The sequence below is a fragment of the Ceratosolen solmsi genome, unplaced genomic scaffold (genome assembly GCF_000503995.2).
Source record: "Ceratosolen solmsi marchali unplaced genomic scaffold, CerSol_1.0 scaffold94, whole genome shotgun sequence".
Classification (NCBI taxonomy): domain Eukaryota; kingdom Metazoa; phylum Arthropoda; class Insecta; order Hymenoptera; family Agaonidae; genus Ceratosolen; species Ceratosolen solmsi.
In genome coordinates this window covers 167,410-181,673 of record NW_011948458.1, presented here as the reverse complement: position 1 = coordinate 181,673, position 14,264 = coordinate 167,410, and the positions used below count along the sequence as shown (strand labels likewise).

At 21.3% G+C, this 14,264-nt stretch overlaps 1 protein-coding gene across 1 annotated transcript in view; it reads left to right on the top strand.

Annotated features, from left to right (window-relative positions):
• The first annotated feature begins 13,154 nt into the window (after positions 1 to 13,154).
• Positions 13,155 to 14,264, top strand: part of LOC105366860 (uncharacterized) — a 15,894-nt gene continuing 14,784 nt past the window's right edge. The window contains exon 1 of the mRNA XM_011505447.1: positions 13,155 to 13,220. Coding sequence (XP_011503749.1) covers positions 13,197 to 13,220 — 24 coding nt within the window. The 5' untranslated portion in view covers positions 13,155 to 13,196. The remainder of the gene's footprint in view (positions 13,221 to 14,264) is intronic.

Below are 14,264 nucleotides of genomic sequence, written 5' to 3'. Positions count from 1 at the left end.
TGTATTAAACATTATTTTGGTTCTTCTATTTCGTATCATTTTTATTTCACAATTTTAAATGTTTCTGAAAAGGCCAGATTTTTTTTTACTTTATATTGTATCTTATTATTAAATCTTAAATAAAATACTCAACTTTTAGGAAAACCATATTCTTTAACTGTTTAAATAATAATTTAATACTATTAATATAATAAATAAAATATTCATTTATAATTTACTTTAATTACATAATATAGAGAATGGTTTAATTGAAAAATGTCTATATAAATAAATATAAATAAATATAATAAATATAAATAATTATTATGTAGAATATGCTTTCTACATAGAAGATAATTTACATGATAAGCTATTAAAAATCATAAAATTTTTAAATAAAATTCTAAATATAGTTTAGCTATGTAATATCCTTGCAGCTGTCTTGTCTAAGAAAAAAAGGTAAAGTACACTTTCTTAGAGGATATGTACTTGAAGTATAACTTCTTGATTTTGATGCTTGTGGTTAGTATATTTTAATATAATTAGACTATTATTAATTAAATATGATGTTTAAGGTAGTAGACTTAACAATACTAAATTATCTATTAAAAAATTTTGGTTGATTTATTATAATAAAACATATTCTATAATTAGAATATAGTGATTTAAAAAAAAAAAATAATTATATTAATATTTAAATAAAAAATATAAGTGAATAAAATTATTTAATTCATACTTATAAGATTTTTATTTTATGTTAATGAAGAAATATATATTTATATTAATTTTTTAGTATTCGTTGATAGAAAGTAAGTGAAATTGTCAAAGTCTGAGTACAAGATAGTGCAAGATAGAGCAAGATACAGATTGGGGATCAAAAGCAGCCATGATAATGTTTGAATAGATACAAATATATACTTGGGTGTAAAAAAAAACTGCTAATAATTCATTAAAAATTACCATGTTTTATTGTTTAAGGAATGTAAAATAACACGGGATTGAAATTTCTTAGTTATCTAATATCCAATTTGATTTTTATAAATTATAATTATAAATTTAAAATTTGTTTCTAACTGTAATAAACTAAAAAATAGTAACTATAAAAATGTAATAATGTGTAAAAATTATTATTTTTATTATTATGGTAAATAATTAAATATGCATAACAGGTATATTGAAATAATTTAACTATAAGATTAGTAATAATAATAAATTAATATTTATTATCAAAATTGTTAATAAGTAAATAATAATTATATAAACTATATTATTTACATTTGTAATATTAGCTAATATTGAGTTCACGATACAGTTTATTAATATTAAAGATTTTAATGTTTTAAATAAAAAATGATAAAAATTAAAGTAAGAAAATTGCAAGATTTTAATAAAAATTATTAAAAGTATAATGCAAATAATAAAAAAAATTTTATATAAAAAACATGGATATTATTCAATTAGTGCGAAAATCAGGTAAGATATTTTAAATAGGGTAAAAAATAGAAAAGTAAATTAAATATTTAGTAAAAAATGATAAAAAATAAATAATTTGGTTAGTAAATTGTATAAATTTTTTAAGGTTTTTAAATAAATGGCATTTTAAATATAGTATTCGATAATCACTTTCAAATCAATACAAATTTATATTAAAAACATCTGAACTGGCAGCTAATTTATTATATAATCTATAAATTTATATCTTTGATGGCTTTAACCTATATTCCTTCACCCAAATATAACAATCAATCTCTATCAAAATGTCTGACATTTATTAATATAAAATGTATATTTATATCTAGGACTTTGGTATGTTTAGTACAGGATTATGCTCCAGCTAGAATAGTTTTTAAATGGTTATGTATATTTGTGACGTTTTATTACCAAATTTTAAACATCAAATTTTTAGTTTTATTTAGTACTAAATAAAAATAATCGCTACAGAAATTTTAAAAATATTTACGATAAATTTTTTAATAGATTCATTACATTTTTCATTTATATTCACTCAAATATATTTACATATATATATTGTATATGCAGGTATCTAAATAAATATGTATTTTTGTTGTGTATGTAATAAATAAAATACAAATATATTTATGTACAATTTTTTGATAATTTTTAATATTCAATATTAATAAAAATAAATAACTACTAAACTTATTAGTTCTGTTTATATTATATCATTTGCTATTATATATTATTGGATTTCAAGAAAATTATTTTAATGGTCTACACATAATTTAATTTCCTGATTATGCCGCGCCATTAATTGTTGTTTATTTCCATTAAATGTATTACGTATTGTACTTGCATATCTTATTACATATTTTACAATAAAAAATTGAGACCACAGCTATTATCTCAGCTAAAAAATATTTCGATTGAATATCGTCAAACGATAGACACAATAATGTTTAAACATATTAATTTAAAGAAAAGGTTTTCTTTTCATGAATGCGATTGAATTTATACATAGTTTATGATAAGCAGATTCTAAATCAAAAGTAGAATTTCATCATACTTTAAATTCTGTGATCAATCTATCTCATATTTAACTTCATTTAATCTTACTAACATATTATAGTATAATATGATGCTTTATTCTATACAATCGTACAATCTTTGTTGCTTGTCATTTATTACGATATAAGTTGTAGTCGCAACTAAGTTCGAAAGTTTCCTTTGTAAGCAAAAGTGAACAATGTTCATATATGATAAACAAATTAATTTAGACTTATTACTTTACTAAGTACTCCTTTTATTACATTATGGAGAAAAGTTTTTTCTTCTAACCGTATTGCCTCTCACTAATGATCAATAAAATAATTAATTTTTATCAATATGTACTCGAGAATACATTTTAAAACATATAACTAAATAGCTTTATATTAAAGAATATGTCTCATGTAAATTTGACAAAATTATAACAACAATACATTATAAAATAATAAAACTGGAAATAAAAAATCATAAATATCATCTATAGTTACTGGTTTAAAAAGAATTATGGACTATATGAAAATAATCATATCATATAAGAAATAATTTAGAAATAAAAATATTAAAGTCACAAAAATTAAAGTATACAAGCCAATGAAAATTATTATTAATGTTTATGAATACGTTAAAGTTCTTCATTAATTTTAGTTAATAGGTATATGACATTATTTTTATAATAACTTATAATTGTAAGTTATATTTTAAGAATTATATTTAATAAATTTCAATTATTATTGGCTTATATGTTTCATTTTTATTATATTGACTTTCCGAGAATTATATTTAATATATTCTTATCATTTAATTAATTTGATTTAATTACTAAGTTATTATAATTTTTTATTCGATTACAAACTAGTTAAGAATTTATCTTTAAATCCATATCTAGTTTATAAAAAATTATAAATTTATAAAACAATATAAAATTTAAAAATTTGTTATATAAAGCTATCTAATTTTAATGAACTTAATTCGAATATTTGGGAGAACATATTACAATTATAGTATAAATTATAATGATTAGTTAAAATTAAAATATTAAATACAATTTCTGTGAGAAATAAAATTTACTTTTATATAGCATCTATAATTATTTCAACATACCATTACTGCAAATATATATTAGAATTTATGAACAAAGTGAATACTTTTTCTAGACGAGCAGAAAAAGGAAGTTATTGCATAATTTAAAAAAAATTATAGTTTCTAAACACATAATTAGTCACTTTGGAATTGGAAGTATTTATAAATATTGTTATTTCCTAAGAAAAAATAAATAACTAATTTGTAAAAACGTGCATTTTTAAAGTATAAAATTTGTATTAAAAATTATCACAATGTAAATAAATTATCAGATATTTATTATAACCTAGCATATTTTTACAAATTAGCTGTAATGATAAAATCCCTAATTTTTATCTTAAAGAAAATATTGATAAACTTTAATAAGGATAAATCGTCACAAAAAATGGCTACAAAACCTATCTATTTAGTTAAATATCTTAAAAAGTAACGATTCTTAAAAAATCATTAATAAAATCATAATAAAATTGATATGTAACTTATTTAAATATCATTCAGAATTTTTCTACATTGTCTTTGTATTAGTTTTTATAAAATATTGTTTTATTTCAAACTTAAGAAAATTGTTTAGGTTTCTAAAGGAAACGACTATTTTAATAATTAAAAAAAACGTAATATATGTAAATATCAACATAAATTTATGTATATACCTAAGCTTTATTATATTATCAAATTTAGTAAAAAATTTTAGACCAATTTTTTTGGTTTTCATAATGAAAAATTTCAGTAAATGAAAAAACAATAAATTTATATAAAATAATTATTTTCCATCATCAAATTGATATTATAACATTGATGTTCACTCTTGAAATATTTAATAAACAAACTCTTTAATCTACATAAGGTTTTAAGCCGCACATTTTTTAAAATATTCATGCGTGCTTGAGAATTAATTTCAATTTTAATGATATAATGCCTTTCACTTTTAATTATCAAAGAATATTTTGTAGTTATACAGTTGTTTCTATTCTAATATTTATGAACATTATACGTTGATTCCGAATGATAAATATTTGTCCTCAGATAGTTTTAGTACTTGTACTCATTTATTTGGTAACACGAGCGAGTAACGTTTCTAATTAGTAACATAAAAAGCAGCATAGTAAATAGTTTTTAATATTACTATATCATAAACAAGACAATGATAGCTGTTAAATCTTTATTAATCATAAGTTCAATTTGTAAATGCAATGCATTAGAAGCCTTTAGAAATATTGACGATTTTAAAGCAATTGTCACCATCTCATAAACTTCTATTTTATAAAATATTTAAAAAGTTACATCTAAACAATTTTTCTAAGAAGTAGTCTATAGCTGAAAAATCATAGCATCCGAATGGTACATATAATACTTATAGTAAATGACAAATATTGACAGATAATTTAAATACCTAATTGTAAAAATAAGCAAGTAATGTTTAAGAATGTAAATAAATTGAACGAAAGTATACAAAATTAAATGACGATTGAGTACCGATTTAAAATTGTTGGATATATATTTGTAAAACAGTCTAAAAGTTTGAATGTTTTAATAATAGTTTCGAAAGTATGCAATAGTAATGAATATTATGAATAGTGTCCAAATATAAAATTATATTAATGTATACTATTAATATAGACATTAGTTTTAGTTTATCAAATATTATGTTTATTGAAAATTTTAAAATTTGAAAATATTAAATAAAGTTATATAATATATTAATATTATAGCAAAATCAATTAATTATTTGATATTCAAGATACACAAAATGCAAAAATATTAATTTATTATTAATTTATTCCCATACATCATAAATATATTATAAAATAAGGTGATAACTAAAAAATAGTGAGGCAATGTAGTTAGTAAACCTATGAGATTATATTTTAAGATGTTACTACTGGGATCCCTTTCTTTAGCTAATGTAATGTCACGACAATTATCCCACTATCTAATAAATTATTGTTATTCGATTCAAAATTCAGTTGGGCAATGACGAACCCCAATGTACAAAATTTTATTATACGTATTTTCTATATGACCTGATTAAAATGGCACCCTCATGAAATTTTTCAAGTTGAACAATAGTTATCCATTATAACTATAATTTTACCAAATATAATAAGTAGAATTAATTAGTTATGAAAAAGATTTATTATTCAAAGAATCTAATACTAATAATCGATAGCTTGTGGCAAATTTTTTGCGATGCATCTAATTTTTTTTCTTTGTCCTTTGTATAATATTTTTTATTCGTTTTAAGTAACTATAATATTAATAATCGGTCGGTAATGATATGATATATTAAAGAAAATATTTAAATTAAAAGGCAAATAAATAGACAGCCCAGAAAATTATTATACAATTTTTTATTGTTGAAGATTTTAATAAAATTTGAAGAAATATATTGTAATAATGACTGTTATTAATTCATTGATGTATCGAATGATTTTTTTATCATTTATCATTTAACAATAATTCCTAACTATAATTTTTAATCTATTTTAGATCTTTTCGTATTTTAGATCTATTTTTTAAGAGATCATTTAAAAAATGTAGAAGTTAAATAAAATTAAGCTATAATTTCTGCAAATATCAAAGCACAAGAAATTTTAGCATATAATTAAAACTCACCGACTTAAATATTTAATTGCATTAGTTGCATTAAAAAAAGTTTAAAATTCTATTTGAAAATAATAATTTATATTAAAATATATCAGTTATGTATCAGATACTAGTTAATATATCAGAATACAGCAATTGCCTTAAAGTAATGAATAATAAAATTTATTGTAATGAGAAAAATTGAGAATACTGAAAAGGAATATAAGTATTTCATTAAACATCATTAAATATAGATTGTATCGGCAGTATTAATATTGTTAATACCAAGCAATACACTAGCAAATATATTTATTAGAATAAATGTACCAAAACGACAGAGAAAGAAACATGAAATATGAGTCTTCTGCTCCAACATATTGTTTAAACTGAAAAATCAAGAATCTTATTCCCAACCATTAAAAAATTCTTTGCTTAAATACTTTGTATTATATAAGTTTTTCTATTTTTTATAAGCAAATTCAGAATCTTATTCAATTTTTTGCAATATCTAATATGTTGTGTTTTATTTCAAATTTGAACAATTTTTATACGTTTTAACAAAACTATTTACAAATACTTCATTGTAAATGAAGATATTTATGCAGATTTTGCATATAAAGATAATTTCAAAATAATTGTGTATGTTAAATTACATTATCATAACAGAATACGTATTATTTTTAAATTTAGAAATAACTGAAAATTATATTGTATTAATCATTAAATATTATTTTATTTATTTATAATAAAAATGACAATGAAAACATAAATGATAATATTATAATAAATATTGTAATAAATGATAAGAAATTATAATAAATACCAATAGCGGAATTATAATTACAAATTACATAATCTAAAATGTAACAACTATATATATGTTTACAGTTTGTTTTATGTTAAATATTTAATAAGTATTGGACAACATTTTTATATAAATAAAAAATTGTAATTTTTGTTTTTAATATTATACAACATTGAAGTATTGTAGAACAATGTTATCAAACTCCCAAATTATAAAATAAAATTTTCTATAAATAAAAATAATTATTCTTTTTAAATAAAGCGTAAGCATATTTCATAGAATTATTGTAATTATCTTATACACTTTATTTTGTGTTTATTTGTTTATGTATCAAAAGACTTTTTTGTGACTATTGTATTACCGTCAAAATCATTTTGTATTATATATAATACCAATATTTATAGCTTTGTTTTACAGTTCTTAAGTATTATAAAAAAGAAATACTTTTCTATGGTAAAAAATAAGAGTTTTGTATACGTTTGGTAAATTGTAATGTAGGAGGAAGTAAATGAAGTTTAAAATGTAATCGATAAAGAATACCTTCTATCGAGTTACAGAAAAAAAATTAAATAAATGTTCGTATATTAAGAGATAGTATATTAAAAGCGATTTAAAAAAACACAATATGTGTGCATTGATGTATTGATATAAATTTTATTATATACACGGCTGAAATTTTGACAGTAATTCTAATTATGAAAATTATTCAGAGTGATTAATAATCATTTAAAGAAATACTTGGTAGTGTTTGAGTTAAAGATAAGATCCAAAATATATTTTCTTTCTTGTTTAATATGCACATATGCATATACTGAACGCAAACTTACACATTTTTATATACACAAAAATGCAACGCAAAAGCCGTACGCTCACTTTATTCATCTTCTACCACAGCGCCTCTTTGTTTCTTTTTCGTTTTCGTTCTGCGACTTGGGGACGCTTGTCACTACTTAGTTGGTGTGTGCACAGTTCTTCGTCGGTTTGTTGTCCATACACTTTTCTCGGGTTATATCATTAGACAAGTTTTGAGCGATGCTCCGAAACACATTGTGTACAACCAGTCCAGTTCCCTGTAAAACTATAAAAATTTACACTGATGCTCGTTAGGCGCATAGCGCGACAAGTGTACGGGGAAATGCATAAAATATGAAATTCGAGAATATGTAACGTGTATCATAAACTACAGGAAACTAGAAACTTTACTATTCTTGCGCAATAATTTTATAAATATTTGTAATGGTTTAATTTAAATGAAGTTAGCAAAATTGTGAAGCTTTGAAAAAAATTGTAAATGCGAGGAGTACTTTTTAGAAATGAATCTTCCTAAAAAGCATTGAAGAACTTTTTGGAGAAATGAGATAGATATACATTTCATGATTTGGAATATTTCACTGAAGGAGTCTCTAACAAGTATAATGCGGTTGCATCAGGGGCAAGTATTTGTTGGTCGAATAGGATTAATGTAGAAAATATATGAATACCTAATTGCCTTTTATTGACTTCACTCTTTTTGCGTTACTAAGGGCTCCGCCTTTTCTAATTTCTGCACTCGCTGAGTATTTTTCAAATATGTGTGTTTGCTCGATCTATTTCACTTATTTTTAGTTTGATATAGGTTTGTTTTGATTTCAAATAATAGTAGTAGAGGAACAGAAAAATGTGAGATAATATATGTCTAAGCAAAAATACTAAAGTAAAAAATCCGTCTTTCCATAAAAGAAGAAATACGACTGTATTCTTGTGTTAGAAGTCATAAATACTTGATATTCAAAAAATCGTTCAAATTTTTAATAAGATTTGTAAATACTCTTCATGCTGTTACATGATAATTTATAAGTTCTTTTTTTATTTACAATCATGTTTCTTTTCTATATGCGATATTTTTAACCTCACTTTCAAATTTCATATTTATTAAATTTTATTTTAAGAGTACTAGATGAATTGCTTATGTTAACAAAATTTCATATACGTTAACACTAGAAAAGTCCTCAGTTTTTTATTTTGCAAAATTCAATTTTAGTATTAACTCGAATTGCAATCTTGTAAACCAACTTTCATCGTGACTAAGCAAAACAGTCTTTATATGAAACTTTTTTTAAACATATTCTGTATGACATTAAGAATATTGAAGACAACGTTTCTTCGAACGAAACATATGATATGGAAATTATTGTAATAAATTATATAATTTGAAAAAAAATAATACACATTACATATTAAGTAAATTACCGAGTGATTGATTATTTATTTTGTAAGATTCAAAATGTTTAAGAAATTCATAATTTCTTATTTTATTTATATAGTACTTAAATTAAAAAGGTATAGCTTAGAATTAAAAAATTTAATTAATATTTTAATAAGTCCTATTACAATGAGACAATCGTTAACTTATTTTATCGGGACTCTCACCAAATAATATTGAAATAATAATTGTGAATGGTGTGGACAATGTTTACTAATGCTATGTTAACAAATGAAAAAATTTTAAAACAATTTTTAATATTGTGAGTATACTATAAAATATGGCTAAGTATAAATATTTTCGTAAATAATGAAAAGTATCAATGACTATACGAAATATACTTAATATTTATTATTTATTTATATTATTAATATCTAAATAAATAATAAATTTAACAATATAATATTATTCATTATAATAATATTCAGTTTGTAATTATTTTAATTTTAGTATCTAAAATATATTATTCAGTTACTAATTTATATTTTAAACAATTCGTTTGTTAAGATTTTACATCTGTTTCCTGTTTTTAAATCAATAATTGTTAAAATATAACGATTATGAAACATATAAAATGTTATAATCATTTTTTATTCCTACATATTCCTAATTATCTTATAAAAAAGTATAACTTGTAAAAAAAACAGTACAAATATAACAATAGTTATTCATATAAAATAAGTTTCATACATATGTAATAACCGTATATTAAAATTTTTTGTTTTTATATAATAACTGATACTATTCTTTAATAGTTTTTATTAAATAAACCGCTGCATAGTTGTTTTTCAAAACTTAATTTTAAATGGTAAGAATTTTTTGTATCTTATATAAATAAAAGCATTTGAGTTACAAATTATATGATTAATTTTAAAAATGCAAATTTGAATAATGAGGATATTTATTTCAGAGCTTCTCAGCTTCCTATGATTGATAACTTTGAAATGGACAGACATTAAGAGGATAGAGCTAACTTCATTGTGAAAAAAGCCATTAAAATATTTATAAAACAACGTGATTTAGCCTCTCCTAGGCTTTGTCTGTAGTAAAAAAGTAAGACATAGCCTAGAAAAGGTTAGGTTATGTTCGTTTACTACATTGCAAATAATTACAATTGACCCTTTTTTAATCAACATTAAAGTACACTTAAACCAAATAACTCAAGATATCTTAATGAAGAATATAAACATACGGTAAAATTAATAAACAACAATGTTCTGCCTTTCTAAAATTATTATCGTTGAATTAAATTTTTTACACGTAATAGTTGGTGTTCTAATATATATAAAATAACTAGAGAGTATACACAAAAATGATTAAAAATAACCAGAAATAGAATTCATCTTATATGCACATCCACAATTGCATGACATGCATTTATATATAAAATTTTATTATACATAATTTTTATTTATTTATTTCTTAAATCGTTAACAAATTTATAGTTTATTCAATAAAAGAAAAAACATGGTTTTATTCTTACTGTTTTTTTTGACAGTCACATCTAATTTTATTTAATTTTATTGAAGTATTAATATTTATTAACAATTCGGAAATTTCATTCCGTTTTCTAACGTTTTTGCTTTATTGGTAGTTATTTAGTTTTAGCGTTGTATTTGTTTATAAATTTACTAAATGCCTATAAACAATAATAAACAAATTTTTATATGCTACATTTTATCAATACAATAAACATTCCTGTACAATGATTTCTAAATATATCGATCTACTATGTTACAAATATTAAAATATATTAATATTCTCTTATAAGATATTATTCTTCCATTATACATCTTAAATAGTATATTTAGTATATCAATACACACATATAAACAATGAAATTATTATTTATTAAAATAGTATCTAAATCTAACAATGAAATGTTAATGCGAAATATAATCGCCAATAATAAATATTAAATAATAAAAAAATAACTATATTATTTGTATGTATATCAATTATCAATAATAAAAAAAAGATTAATTGTCATTTTTCAGTTTTATTTGTATTATACTAATAAAATAATGTATTGTATTTCAAAGTCAAATTACATTTATTCAAAATCGTAAAATATTCATAGATTATTTACAAATAAATTTTTTTAATTGTTATGTGTTGTAATCGTATTAATCTCTGCTATTATCTTAAATAAATTATTAATACCAACTGTAATAAAAAGTTAATAAAAGAATTATAAAAATTTTTTATTTTTGTTAATTTTTAATGCTTTTAATAGTGCCACATTTATAATTATATATAATTAAAATTTAATATGTATTCAAATTTTTGATTATTTTTCTTTATTTGAATTTAGATATTAATTTGTAAATAATTTGTAATTTTTATTATTTTAAATTCAATTTCTCAATTTATTAAAGATTAATCTAAAAATATTTTCGTTTTAAAATTATGAATATATATTGAATCTTAGTTAATAGAAACAATTAATAATTATTAATATTTTATTATTTTCTAACAATTTTATAGTTTTAATGAAATAAAATTGGATTAAATTATTACTTATATATTTATTTCTTATATTTTTTTTAACTAATGAAGCTAATACCTGAAATATTGTAATTTTTTGTTGTTGTAATATGTTATTTATTATTATGTTCAACTTTTATTTAAATCTATTTTAAATTTCAAATATTATCGTAAACTTATGCGATACTAAATTCTAAACAATCATGTAATTGTTTTTGTATTAAACTTTTCTTATTAGAGCATTTAGTTTTTGGAAAAAAACTAATGAAAACCCCTTCTAATTCAGAAGTGCTCTATTACATTTTATTTTTGAAAAAGTCCGGAATAACAATTTACGATTGCGCAGAAGCATTGACTACTTACAACGTTGCAATAGATCTAGATATACACGATTTGCTTAAACTTGAATACTTATTACAGTACATAGCACGAAACTTCTACATTCTTTATGTAGAAGTTATATAATTTTAAGTCGTTACATATATTAATTAAAATTGATTGAAAATAAATAGATAACTAATGTATTAACGAGTGAAAATACGGTGAATTTTTCTTCGTTATCCTATGCTTAAAGTTATTAAAATTACATTATAATTTTTACAGTTTATTTGAGCACTTTGTTTACATCTGCTAATTGTGATAATTTAATGTTGGTGCACATTCTTTCAAAATAAAGTTATATAAGAGTTATATACAGTTTATAATTTTTCAATTTACAGTATTCCATATATTACACAACAAACAATTATGTTCTCGTTATTGTCTTCAAACTTGTATTGTCTCCTGCTATATACGTGATTACAAATTAAGCGATTATGTACTTACATAAGTAAATGACCCCATAACAAAAAAATTATCTTTCTTTTCTACTCTTTCTTTTTTCTAAGGTGTATTAGAAAATATACTTAATTAAAGATGACATGCAAATATAAAATGATCAAAACTCAAATTACAATATAGCACGATACAATCATATTGAATATATCTTTAAGAATTATTCTTGCAAGTATATTTATCAATAAATACTATGCCCAAGAAAAGAGTCTAGAAAATATGATACAACCAGATTAATTAAAAAAATTATTAGTACTCATATTCGCCGGTAGATAGATCGTAGTTCGATGTCATTTTCGACAGATACTGTCACGACTGATACGCACGTTCGAAGCCGATTGTAGTCGCGTGCGCCGTAGCTACCTTTGAGCTTTTCAGAAAAGCTTAAAATTGTCAGGGCGACGAATTAATTTGTTTTTTTATTGTGATGTGCTATTTGCGAACATTTTGCACAGGACCCTATCTAAAAATTTACTTATTTATATTTGTCTGACTTTGAATGTAATGTGTGTTGCCATCCGTATACAAAATAGTGTAAGGAAAATAACTACCTGCTGGTTAATATTCGAAGAAGTAAAAGGAATTCTCAGAATTTAATAACTTTTCGTAAATTAGTACCCCCAAATTTACCAGCGTGCTAGCATAGTAAAATAATTGGGTAAAATGTTAAAGTAGCATGCAATGTACGCTATATTTAGGATACAGGTGAGTATTATGTTTTACATGAGAACATTAAGTACCTGAGATTATGCTCATCTTATATTTTAATAGAAATAAAATTTTAATGGAATTATTTATTCAACAATGACAAACAATTAGCTTTAAACATATGATAATCATTTAGTCTTTTGTGAATCCATTTCTTTTAACCTTTATCTATTATTTTATATATTTTCTATCTCTTACATTTCATAGTTCTTTATATTTCTCAATTATTTAATTATCTTCACTTGTTAATATATTACAATACAAACTTAATTTTTTTTAATCAAACATTCAGTTTATTTTTAAATCTAAAATATTTGAATTCATTCCATTTCCACTATCCTGTTTGTATATTTCATTTTTATTCTCTGTGCTTTTTGATTATTCAATTTTTTAAAAATTAATTTCAAGAATCTTTTGCCAAGTATAGAATATTTTCTAGCCGTTCGCCGTCTATCCCCGAATTAAGAATTATAACCTTACTTTTAATATTTTATATTGTATTTTACTTTCACCATTTTATTTTCTTATAAAAAATTCATAAGGATTTTGATTTATCTATAATATATAGTGCTCATTTATAGCTGTGTGAGTAAAAATAATACTAATTTGAACAAAATTAATTTTACATTTTAATTTTCCAATATAATGTTATTTAGTATGATTTGTAATTGCTAAACTTTAAGGATCAGTATATAATTTGTGTTTTCCATTTGATATTAACTAATAAGGTAATTGGAGAATATTCATAATTGTTATTAAAATATAAGTTTATAATTATAAAATATAACAAATTATTCATTTCTTTGAGTAGATAAATTATTATAATCTATCAATACATTATTAAATAATTAAGCAATGTAAATAGAATATATTCTAAAGCATTTCTTTTAATGTGATGTCAATGGTAAATATTTTTCACTATCGATATTAATTTGAATATTAGTTCAAGAAATTTATAGAAAGAATAGAATCACGTATAAGAATTAATATATCATAGTGATACTTTCAAAAGACTACATATGCGTATGCCTTACACTCTTT